Source organism: Brachycentrus maculatus, unplaced genomic scaffold (genome assembly GCF_059751285.1).
Source record: "Brachycentrus maculatus isolate JH-2025_06_01 unplaced genomic scaffold, ASM5975128v1 h1tg000158l, whole genome shotgun sequence".
Classification (NCBI taxonomy): Eukaryota; Metazoa; Arthropoda; class Insecta; order Trichoptera; family Brachycentridae; genus Brachycentrus; species Brachycentrus maculatus.
This window is the reverse complement of record NW_028280911.1, coordinates 894151-906666: the sequence shown is the minus strand read 5'-3', so window position 1 is coordinate 906666 and position 12516 is coordinate 894151. Positions and strand designations below refer to the sequence as shown.

At 35.7% G+C, this 12516-nt stretch overlaps 1 protein-coding gene across 3 annotated transcripts in view; it reads right to left on the bottom strand.

Moving 5' to 3' along the window:
* Window positions 1-12516, bottom strand: part of bchs (WD repeat and FYVE domain containing 3 bchs) — a 60971-nt gene that overhangs the window by 28550 nt on the left and 19905 nt on the right. For all 3 annotated transcript variants that reach the window (XM_088261576.1, XM_088261575.1, XM_088261578.1), the window contains exons 20-30: window positions 11719-11943; window positions 11170-11319; window positions 10025-10194; window positions 8363-8737; window positions 6422-7287; window positions 5662-5817; window positions 4686-4992; window positions 3929-4049; window positions 2818-3026; window positions 1923-2132; window positions 669-1026 (exon numbers count right to left, since the gene is read on the bottom strand). In XM_088261576.1, coding sequence (XP_088117702.1) covers window positions 669-1026; window positions 1923-2132; window positions 2818-3026; window positions 3929-4049; window positions 4686-4992; window positions 5662-5817; window positions 6422-7287; window positions 8363-8737; window positions 10025-10194; window positions 11170-11319; window positions 11719-11943 — 3147 coding nt within the window. The remainder of the gene's footprint in view (window positions 1-668; window positions 1027-1922; window positions 2133-2817; window positions 3027-3928; window positions 4050-4685; window positions 4993-5661; window positions 5818-6421; window positions 7288-8362; window positions 8738-10024; window positions 10195-11169; window positions 11320-11718; window positions 11944-12516) is intronic.

The window sequence follows — 12516 nt, the reverse complement described above, 5'->3', positions numbered from 1 at the left end:
CATCGAAAACGTGTCACAGTAGATTTTAAGAAATACATAGTGGTATTTACTAAGTAAAACATTAATTAAAAAACTATAAATGAAGATGACGTATTAAAAGAAGTGTTTTTTTATTGACAAAACAACAAATGCAGTGAATAATACCAATCCCTTGTTTTATTTTATTAGTTTGTTTTTTTCTTGTATATTTATTTTTAAATTCAAACCAAACATTTATCAAATTGCTGTTTTTATTGTTTTTTTTTTACGAAAAGAGGTTAGAATGGGCAATTCTTTTAAAATTAATGATGACAACCACACTATTCGAATTTCAGAAGTTGTATTTATCCTTCAATTGACACCTTCTTTCACACACGAGTTCTATGGTTGAGACCTTCATGAAATGTATATGATTCTTTCTGAATTATTTTTACATACTAGAAGACGCTTCAAAACATAATTTAAAATTTTTATTAAACTTATATTTTTGCCAGCTATTTTGTGTAGTGTGTCCAAATATTTATTTGCAAATTTGGATTTGTCGAGTTAAGAGTTATTTTTATAAACATTTTGATATCTCAACATAGATGAAAAAGATTCTTCTTCTTCATCTATATTGTTTAAATCTTGTTCACAAACCCAGATTTGTAAACAAAGATTTTAATACTAAAAATATTTTGATTATTTACCTTGATGTTGAGTCAGTTTATCATCCCTGGCCTCAAGATCGCTGCTAGGGTTGACATGCCAAACCGTCTTCATATGAGAGTCCAGGATGATCTTCATGTCGGAACTCAGCTGCAGCAGGCAGTAGGTGAGGCATCCGATAAACTCCAGTTCGTGATTACCAGCTCCGAAGATCAGCAGCCGATTGGTGGTCAGTTTGTGCAGCGCTTCCAGCACCGACATCTGGTCGGCAATGGACTCTGTGGATCGCGAGAGGAGGAATAGGATCGTTCTGTTGAGGCAGTGGTGAAGACCTTCAAGAGATATGCAGCTCGACTTCCGTTTCGCTTGCACAACCAACTTGACGATGAAATCAAACACCTAGAATAAAAATCATTATGAAAATGATGAAAATCAGTTTTTTTGTGGTATGAAACGTTGACACAAATAAAAATATGATGTACCCCTGTTACAGAAATAAACTTCCTAATTTAAGGCAAACATCAATAATTTTGGTAAGAAACATCAATATGATGAAAAGTATGATGTATCCCTGAATATTATGTGTCTATACAAAAACATGGACTATACGAATAAACTTAATTCGAAGACCAAAACTATCGAAATAAATATTTATTTGATCAAAAGAAATTATCCATTTTAAATGCCATATTTATGTAGTTGTCTTTTACGGACATATTTTTTTATTTATTTTATCATATCTATAATTACAATTTTTTATTTACGATAATGAGTTCTCGCTGGGTTATCTATGCTGAGGGTATATTTCACAGTACTTTTCAAAATTATTTATAATTTAATAATCTATCACGAGTCATGTAATCATGGCCGGGCTAAATGACACAATTTTTTTTTATCTACCCGCTTCCATTATCCAATTTTTAATAGAGTCAAGATCTTTTTTCTATTTCTTTTATTTAATGATACTTTTGTCAGAACGCGAGAGACGTCAAAAAACATTGTACAGATCGGAATTTGGTTTGCAGTTACTTGTGATCAGTATACTCAGGATCCGGCGGCAGACTGTCTGAGTATAATTAGGGTCGAGGTTGATGAAAAAACCGCCTGACAACAACATGTTAACATTAGTTTCTTTTTTTTAACCCAAATATTATAATAAGATATTTACATACAACCTGAGGACCGTTTTGAAGGTGCTTTCTACTGAAAAATATCAAGTCGAAAGGCTTTTTACAAATTGTAATTAGCAAAAATTATAATTAGATATGAATTACCTGATTTTCTGTATAACTTACTTCATGGGGGTCCCTTGAAAGTTGCCCCTGCCACAATTTATCCACAAGCCTTGCTGCCAAATAGCACATGTTAGTGACGTTGGACTCGCAGGAGAAGATATCCATAGAGAGCAGGTGCTCCATCAGTGTGGAGAGTACCTCCGTCTGGTACTCCACTTGTTGGTTGGAGCTCGAGTTAGGAGGCGAAGCATCTAATACGAGGTCTATAACCTGTAATTTAAACTACTATAAAATCTAAACACTTATACAGTAGAAATTGACAGACAAGAGAATGCGGGAGACTTTTCAATTGTACGCACTTTCAACGAAGTTGAAACACCTGGAACACATTTATCCATAGCCTCCAAGTATAAGTTGATTCGCAACTGCTTTTTGTTATTTTTTGAACTCATGTGTTCATAGTTTCATAAGTATATGCCGCAGAAATGTTCCTGCAGGTTAAGGTGTCGTAGTTTTTTGACACTGTTGAGCACTATTGATCTTGCTACCTTTTTACTAAAAATTTCAAATTCAAAACTGCCCATAGTCAGAAGTGATGTTTGTAAAAGGATAATAGTGATACATTTAAGGTTATAATTGACGGTATTTTTTATAATATTAAATGATACTCTGCGGTAGTGGTAATAGCAGATATAAATTGCATACGATGATGCTTTCTGCTATTTATAAATATGTAAAGAGCGTATTTTACATTTAGAGTGCGTCTAATTTTTTTCATTACAAATGCTATATTTGCTTGACTTTATTATTTATATATTCATAACAAAAAGTTAATTCATATCTGTACATAGATTTTGTATCTAAGTTTTATTCATGCCCAGTTTGTAAAGGGATGAATGTATGGAAAGTATTACAAATATTTTTATTAGAAATGGTATAAATATTGTCTACTCACTGGAGCCTGCTTGCTCGTCACGCTGAGAGGAAGGGAGTCCACTACGATGACCCGGAGGAAATCCATAACAAATTTCCTCGCAGGATGTTCAGTCAAACTGACATTGGTCTCCTTCAAGTAACTTGCAGAACCGACTATAACGGGAGCATCATGCTCTGATCCCGGAGTGGATGCACCGGAATTTTCTCCACTTTCGGTACTGAGACCAACTGAAAAACGAAAATCTTTATAGATCACATTTTCACATGCGTTGTTGATTTACAATTTTAGGTTTTTACGCATCTCTTCAGAAACAAAAAAGGTGTAAGCGTTAAATGTTTTTTTTTTAATAAAAACTTTAAAAAAAACCATGACAAAAAACATGCTTAACCATTTAAGAAGTGAGAATTTTTTGACTAAAAATATACCAGGAGAGAGCAGATATTTTCTATGCGAAATATATTACATGTTAGCCAATAGAATAACTGTGTTTTAATCATGTAAACCAACAAAACACACATCGCTCACTCCTTTCACAACGTCGTATATCAAAAATTGGTCAATTTTCAGTTGTGCATGTTTTCGGAATGCCCAGAAAATGTACTATAACCCAGCAAAAGCTGGGCAGAAAGTGCATTTTTGTTTTTGCATTTTGAAGAAAATGTATTGTTTAATTATATTTTTAAATATAATAAATATTTTTCAAATGGAGAAAAAACATTCGGGTTTTACCTAAAAAGATCCGTTGCACAGTAAAAAGTTCAATAAGTGGCTTGATATTTATTTTTAATACACTAAATTATATTTTTAAACTTTAAAAACAATCTGCAAAATCAAGTTTTTTTTAATATATGACGTCGTTGAAAGGAGTGAGCGATGTATAAACCCAATTAGTATTACAGCCTCCAACAAGAGTACTGACGTTTATGTCAGTGTTCATCTGGGTAAGATTGATGCTTGCCATACATTGGCATTACTCCTGATAGGGATAATTTTAACATCGCAAAAACAAGTCGTCCATTCACAAAAATGAAATTTCATAATCATAAAATCTCAAGAAAAAAAAAACTAATTTTTATTAAATTTTTTCACTTGATATTTAATTTATGCATTAAAAATATATTAAAATTACCAATTTGGGCATCCTCAGAATGATCCGGGGTGAAAAGTGTTGAGGCAAGAGCGGTTAATACTTCCCCAGTCATCACGATCGGGGGGAAATCAGGGAAGTTATGGTACAAAGAGAAGAGAACCTGTAATATAGAAAACTTAAGAGTAAAGATGATAAAAAAAGAGTTGTTTACAATATTTTGCCGGAAAAGGGTCGACATTTTGGTGAAACTTAAATTTTTAATTTAAGTACATTTTGAGTGTGTCCTAATACTTGTTCACAAAATCTCCAATTATAGGAGTTATTTTCATATTATCTTTTGACATCTCATCAAAGATGAAGAAGAATATGGATGTCTGGGCATTTACAGGGCTGACAACCGTCATAGGCTGGTTTAAGTGATCGCTTTACACACGTGTAACATTCACCAATTCTACCCATTATTGACAACCACACTACTCAAATTCTTGGAAGTTCTATATATATGAACCAATTTCGAAATGTTATTCTTGAATGCTTAGAATTTCACTAGAGACATCTATTGGTGAGATGAAAAGAAGCTTTTTTTTTGAGTTGTTAAGTTTTACTTAGTACATACCACTATTTCTTAAAATCAACTGTGACACGTGTTTCGATGCATTCCGCATCATTTGCAAACACTATATCACAGTAGATTTAAAGAAATAGTGGTATGTATTTACTAAGTAAAACTTAAATTTAAAATGGATAGATTTTTCCACAAAGCGACTGCCGAATCAATTAATGAAACAGAAATTACCTGAACGATAGTGACCGGGTGGTCTTTGATCCAGTCCGGCAGAGTGGACTGGTCATGGTGAATCAGGCATCTCACCATGGAGAGGAGGACTATCATGGCCTCGGGGCACAGGGTGATCCTGGAGGCCACGGCGGCCATGCTCTGCTTGGTGGACGCGTTCGGGTTGGGGGCCACGCCCCACAGGAACGGCCACACCGTGTCCATGGCTAGGCGGGTGTCGGCAGGGAGTAGCTTGACCGGCTGCCCGAGCATCAGGCCGACCAGAAGGAAGTACAGCTCACCCACTTGTAAATGAGATGGCATCATCCTAAAAGAGATGTTTATTGGGTTAACCCTTCCCTTACAGTGCTAAAAACTTCCGCGTGCACCGGTGATATGTATTTTGTACACCATATAAAAATGTAATTTAAAAACGGAAAAAATGTAAATATTCTTAAATGTTGCTTTTATATACACTTGCTTTTACATGCCGTAGCTAGCGCAGCGACATCAACCCAGAACGACGACTCGAGCGCTACTAAAATGAGATCGTCATACTTTGAGAAACGTTTGTGTATTGGTGATTCTATCCCCGATTTTTTTTACAAATTATTTATTTCCGTCACTGCAAATGAATAATTTGATATTATGAAACTTTTATGTAAGAAGTAAAAGTATTACGGAGGAATACAAAAATTCCAAGCCCGTATAATATAGTGAATTTAAAATGATTGTTTTTGGAAATTGCATTAAGAATGATGCGGGATGCATTTATATTGATTTTAAGCACATAAGATGCAGAGTAATAGTAATTTATAAAAAAAAAATTTAACTGAATTACTGTCGGAGTGAGGATCAAAATAATCCTTTTTTTGTATTGACTCTTCAAAAATTTTAACAAGATTTGTGAATACGCCTTAATTTCTATTGAAATGATAAATGGATTAAATAAAATAAAAATAAAAATATTTTTTATAAAGTAATGAATTTAGTTTACCATCCGAGCATCTGAAATCCAGGAATGTGTAACAAGTCAGTTTTGAGTTGTCCTCCGTTAGTGAGAGATCCTCCGAGCACAACTCCAACTTGCTGGGAATTGGCCACCAGCTCTGTGTGTCGCAACCATCCTCCATTACCTTGCCCATCGCGGAACCTAAAATTAAACAAAGCGTAAACAAATTTATAAAATAACAATAAATTGTTGCTGCCAGCAAATGACCCATGTTAAGATGACTACAAAAATCTGATAAAAGTAGTATGATTAATGAAAAACTTGATAAAAAAATGCATGATTAATGTGCCGGAGTTCCATAAGTGCCAAAAGCAATAAATTTGAATAGAAAAATGATGAGATTTCTAATCATACCACAAGGGGGGTGACCTTTTTCATCGTTGGTCCATTACAGCACCAATTTCAGTGATATGAATGTATAAAAATATTATTTAGTATGTGTTTCTGAAGTTGGTGACAATTATAATGACTAACACGATGAGTGGTGATGTTTAATTTTGATCGGACGTTATTATTATTGCTTTAGGAACATTAGCTGGCAGACCAGGTGTGAAAATTACTCCATATGATTCATTCGGTAGCACAGAAAATGGCCCCAAGGTCTGGTAAATTTTAAGATCACTGATACGCAGTGTTAAGTTATGCAGAGGCCAGCAATAAAATATTTTTAATTGCTTTAGAAAAATCACTGCAGACCATTTATAAATTAATTAACAAGCTTTTACTGAAAATGTTTTAGTATTACCTTTGGAGAAGGGTGGATTGAGCTCCCTGTCCAGCGAATAGTATCACCAAAAGACGCATTCCCCATATCACCGTGGATGAATGTATATGCACCTGCATAAAACTCAGAAGCCAATCGGTACCCAATACTCTGGCAATTTCTTCGCAGATTATCCCATTGACGGTGTTCCTTTGAGTGAACAGCAACCCGTGTAGTAATTGAAGACACCTGTTTCTCAACAAGATCTGTTCCCCTTCGCCCTCCTTTTCCCCATCCCCTTCCCTCAGGGTTAAATCTCTTTCCGGCTGATTGGAGGGAGGAACAGTAGAGGATATGAATTGACCGAAACAGAGCAAGTCATTCGGTCTCGGTTGACCCCCGAGAAGCACGCTCAGCAGTTGAAGCAACACTTGCTTGGTGTTGAAGACCTTCACTTCCGGAATAATGTGCAGAAGCTTTGTGACTAGTTGTAGCTCCCTCATAGTCCTCAGATTATGAGTTCGGTGAGCCGCTTCTGTTGCCAATTCCAGCAAATGCTCCAAGAGAGATTTTATCAAACCACCCGGCGCTCCGAGCCACACTTCCAGCTCGCATATTAGATCCTGGAATGCCATCAAATTGGGAATGGACGATGTTTCCTTTTGGCTGTCGACCGTGCCGACAAGTCCGAAGGTGAGATGGAGAATGTGCGAGTTCAACAGCTGCCGTTTCCTCTTCAACAGCATGGCTAATGTCTGATAACCTTTGCGTCTGTCCATTTCAGCTTGGGCCGATTTGTTCGATCGTACCACACAAACCAAAGCTTTTACGCCGGCATACAAGCTTTCAACATCTTGCGCCATAGCAATGAGGCCTAGTAGTACTGTGCATCCTCCAACAGTGTCAATCTGTAAAAAGGTAAAAAATTAAACACATGGTTTCACTAATGTGTAATAAAATATGGTACGTTTATGTCATGCAATTTTACAGGACACTTTTTTTTTTATCCGTATATGCCTTTGTTTTAAAGTGATCACTTTAACCAATGTACGACATGTCGTAAGCCCTGTAAATATCCAGGCTTCTATATTGTTTTTTTTATTTTTATTTTAAGTTTTACTTAATAAATACCACTATTTTTTTAAATCTATTGTGACACGTGTTTCGATGCATTCCGCATTATTTTCGAACACCGTTCAAACATATTATTTATACACAATTTTTAAATCGTTTGTTTAGTAATTTTGTCTAAATTGTTTAAAATTTAAAAAAATACAGTTGCCATTTTTATGAGATATTTCACATTCAAAGCACAAATATATGCAGTACCTACATATTTTTGTGAGACAGCGGCACAACATCAGCAATAATTTAGCTGTCTAACAAAATGTTTGCCCGTCAATTTGTCAAAATATGAAGGAGTTTAAATATATTAAATGTGATATATTGATATTAAAGAATATGTTGCAAAATGTGCATTCATGGAAAAATTATATTCCGATAAATCTGAAAACAAATACTTTATACCAAAAGGGTATTATTATGTGTTGAAATAGTTTTTAGTTAGTTAGTAAAATTATTATCAGAATTAAAGATTATAAGTACATTTCAAACATGTGAGGATTGTCTGCTTCCGTAGTGTAATGGTCAGCGAGCTCGCCTACCGTACTGGAGGTCCCGGGTTTGATTTCCAGAGGGGATCAAATACATATGTGATTTTTTTCACTGTTTTATTTTTTCAATATTACCCTGGACTGGTACCTGAAGCGGAGGGCTGATCACCTTTCCTTCATGTGTTAACGATCAAGATAACACTGCGTTTATATGATGCAGTGCTTTATGCACCATTAGTGTGCGAATAAGGGTTTGAAGAAGATAATGTATGAAGCATGTATATAATGCAGTGCCCTATGCACCATTGAGGTGAGGATAAGGGTTTGAAGAAGAAGAATAAGAGGATTGTAGAGATGATAGTAAAATTACCATGATCGCAGCTGGTCTGGGGCAGAAGACCCTGACTCCAAGATAGCCAACAACGGTCCCTCCGAGGCACCTGGCGGGCCCGGCCAAGTGTCCGGCCGAGTTGTGGAGGATCCTGATGGGGGTGGCGTTCTCGTGCGACGACATCCCAAGCTGCTTGGCAATGGCCTTGTTGTCCCACTTGCTGTACACCTTGCGGATCTTTGCGAGGGTCAGCTGCGACATGGCCTTGGCGTTGAGGCCGAATATGACCTTCTCCTCCGTGACGAGTGGGGTCAGCGGCTCCTGGTTCGGTCCAGTCGCGTGGGGGGATTGCAGAGAGCCGACGTAGTGCGGGCCGAGTTGGAATATGGTGGCAACTGTCTGTGGACTGAGGACCTGAAAATTATTTGGAAGTGAAAAAACATTAAAAAAAAGACATTACAAAGACCGCCTCCGTAGTCTAATGGTCAGCATGCTCGGCTACCGTTCTGGAGGTCCCGGGTTCGATACCCAAGGGGGGTAAAATAAATATAAGTGATTTTTTCACTGTAATATTTATTCAATATTACCATGGACTGGTACCTGAAGCAGAGGGCTGATCACCTTTCCTTCATGTGTAAACGATCAAGATAACACTGCGTTTATATGACACAGTGCCCTATGCATCATTGGGGTGCGGATAAGGGTTTTTTTATATTTTATCATTATATATTACAAAGAAATAAATGCTATGCAATCTCTCAGATGACATTGCCATTAGCCTGGGGTCGGCAAAAGAAAGATGAAAGTAGACGGAATGCAGTCAAAATGCAATCTCTGAATGATGATGAATGTGTGGCAAAACGATGATGATTGAATGGTGAAATAGGGAAAGAATGCACAGCTCAGATAAGCATTATCGATAAAATAAGGAAGGTGCGTTGAGATGGTTTGAGCATGTGAATTGAATAAATGAAGAACAATAAAACCAATTTATGAGGCGAATGTAATTGGAAACAGAAACAGAGAAAAACTTAGCATGATAATTTACATACAAATAGTAGCGAGGCCGGAGCCAATCAGAATAGATTTTATTAAATATGTAATATTAAACATCCATATGCTTACAGTTTGGTACGGAGTAATTTTTTATGGTTAAAATACTTTTCACATTTATTTATTTATTTATTTCATAGATACATACATACATTCATAGATACATTTACTATATGAAATTACGGCTCTTTAGGCATGGCCTTTGTTGAGCCGAAATACTAACATGTTAATACAAATTAATTTTTTAATTTTTTTTATTTTTTGTTATTATTTGGTTGTTTTTTTTTAAATTATTAGATTATTTACATTACATACAAGATATACAATAATAATTTACAGTATAAAGGTTTTTACATTTTGTCATGTGATTGTTTTAATACAGCGACCTCCGCGAGGATGTAATGAAGATATTGTAAAGGTTTTAAACATTTCCAATGCTTAATATAGCAATGCATCAAGTACAAACAAACAAACAAACAGACAAGACATTTTTATATGTAAAGAAGATAGAAGAAGATATGGTAAATATCATAACGCTTGATCAAGTATTTCAAATGCAAGAAAGTGATCATTTCATCCTGGCATAAAGTCTTCTCGCTCAGCTTCCACAACATGCTTTTCAATTCTATAGTGTGTAAATATTTGTACCTCTTCTAATAACAAGGCAGGTCCCTGTCTCCAAGTGAGTCTGGAGTAACGTCGCCAGGGCGGAGGGGTTCCAATTACCCCGTACACTGCGCTGGCAACACTCAGTGTAGCCGCACCTCCTCCGGGGTTGACACTAATATAGTGCAACTTTCCAGAATGCATATGTTGCCCTGAAAAAGGAAAAGAAATTAGGTTTGAAAACATGGACACGAATTTCATATAAATTGAATTCACACATATAGTGCAATATTACTAAATTTAACCAAAGCTGGTACCAAAGAAGTATCATATATAAAATGTCAATTGAAACATAAATATAGTTTCCCAAATTTGAGTAGTGTGGTTGTCAGTATGGGTAGAATGGTGAATGTCACAGTGTATAATGTGATCGATTAAACCAGCCTATAACATTTAAGCCTTGTAAATACCCAGACTTCCACATTTATCTTCATCTATGACTTTTTTGTTTAATTTTCGGGGAATTTTTGAGAATATGGAATCCATTAAATTGTATGTATTTCTGAAGATGAACTTTTGCCATCAAAACCTGGTGGTCCAGTGCACGGTAAAATTTATTTATTTATTTATTATTATGGTATATTTACACTAAATCAAAAACATGGAAAATTCTATTATGGGTGATCAGTTGAAGATTGTAAATGGCATCAAAATATGTAGTCAATTAAAGGTGGTTTAAGATTGGTATCTGTTATTAGATGTCAGAGATGTCATTAAAGCTTAGATCTCAAGCTTGTCTCAAGCGTTCAAATCAGAATGAGTTCAGCCACGCTCAGAGCTGGTCGTGTGCTCACGTTAAATTTTTTTTTTAAATGTACATTGATATATTTTTTTTGTTTTTAAAATATACACATATGAAAAAAATATTTTTATATTTTATTTTAAACTCCTTTACATTTTATAACTCTTTTCTTTTCAAAAACCATATTATTATTTCAAAGAAAAACTTTTTTCCCTGCAAAAACGATGTTACAAGAAAAAAATCATTTACTTAAAATGTTACCCGGGTCTAGAGAAAATAAAGTTGCGACTTAACGAATACTTGGCCTTAAGAGATAGAGACTAATCCTTTCTACTCCTTGGCATAAAATAGTTCATAATAAGACAAATAAATGACAGAGTGTTACCATCGAGGTAGAGCGAGAAGGAGGAGTTCTTGAGGACGGCCCTGTTGAGGACAAGGGTCAGATGATGCCATTGTCCCTCGTGCAGTAGGTCAGGACACCACACCCGGGCACCGCATTCCCCACTCCCCTCCGGCTCCCACTCTCCGACGTCTGAAAAGCACGTATCTTCATAAATATTTAAGGACAGTTCTATGAACTATGGTATAAGTGGAATTATTTAAGGCAACCCTTTTGCTGCCACGAGCGCGTTTCAGAGCTCTCCAATTTCGAACTCGCCAGGCTGGCCATACAAAATGAGCGTTTGAGCTTGTAGCACATCAATATCAAACCAATGGGAATATTTTTTAATTAGAGTATATAGAGACATCTATTAGGAAGATCAAGAAATACTAAAATATTATGATTTATCGATATTATCAAAATTACAGTCATCTTTTTAAAAGCTTTCACATTTTTGTTGAAAAAATCACGGCATCCTGGGTACAGCCATATTAATACCTGCCGGAATTGAAAGGGTTAAAGAAGCATTTTGATCTAAACACAACTTACTGTGTGGCACCAGGGTCTCATGCGTGGAGACGATGATGGCTTTATCCCTGGCCGAGAGGACAATGGCCAAACAGACAAGGTGCTCATCCCTCGAACTGTTGTTCAGGTTCCTGACCAGAGTCAGCAGCCGCACGCAGTGGGGGTCCGTCCGGGGGTCGGAGAACTTGTCCACGCATATCCAAGTGGAGTATGACAGCCCCGTCTGCGGCGGGAACACTCTGTCGCCTGATAAAATTAAGGGGATTTGGTTGCAAAATAGATTGGGATAAGTTCTTGTGTAATTTGGCATAGATGCCTAAAATGATGTAATGACATCATTTTAAGCATCTTTTGATTAATTGGCTGATTTGTTATTTATCTATTTTAATACATTGTCATATATATAATCATATGACAATTACATATAAAAATAAATATAACATTTCATGGGTACAAAGAAAATATCACAATTATAAAAAGCCTCTTAGTCCAAAATATTAACAAGAGAAATTTTGAAATATTTTGGTATCCAAAATATTCAAAAGCGAATTTTTTCACTTTGAAGAATTGAATTTGAATTGAAGAAAAAAACAGTTTATAACCATGATCCATGAGTTTAATTTGGGAAAAAAATTCTAGCCTAAAGCATTCACAAACCAAATTCAGGTAAAACAGTTCCTAGAAGTATTTACAAGCCAAATTCAGGTAAAACAGTTCCTTACTGAAATAATTCACAAGCTAAATTTAAACAGATCGTAACTTAAATTATTCGCAAACCAGATTTAAGTATAACAGTTTCTAACTCAAAGCATTGACAAG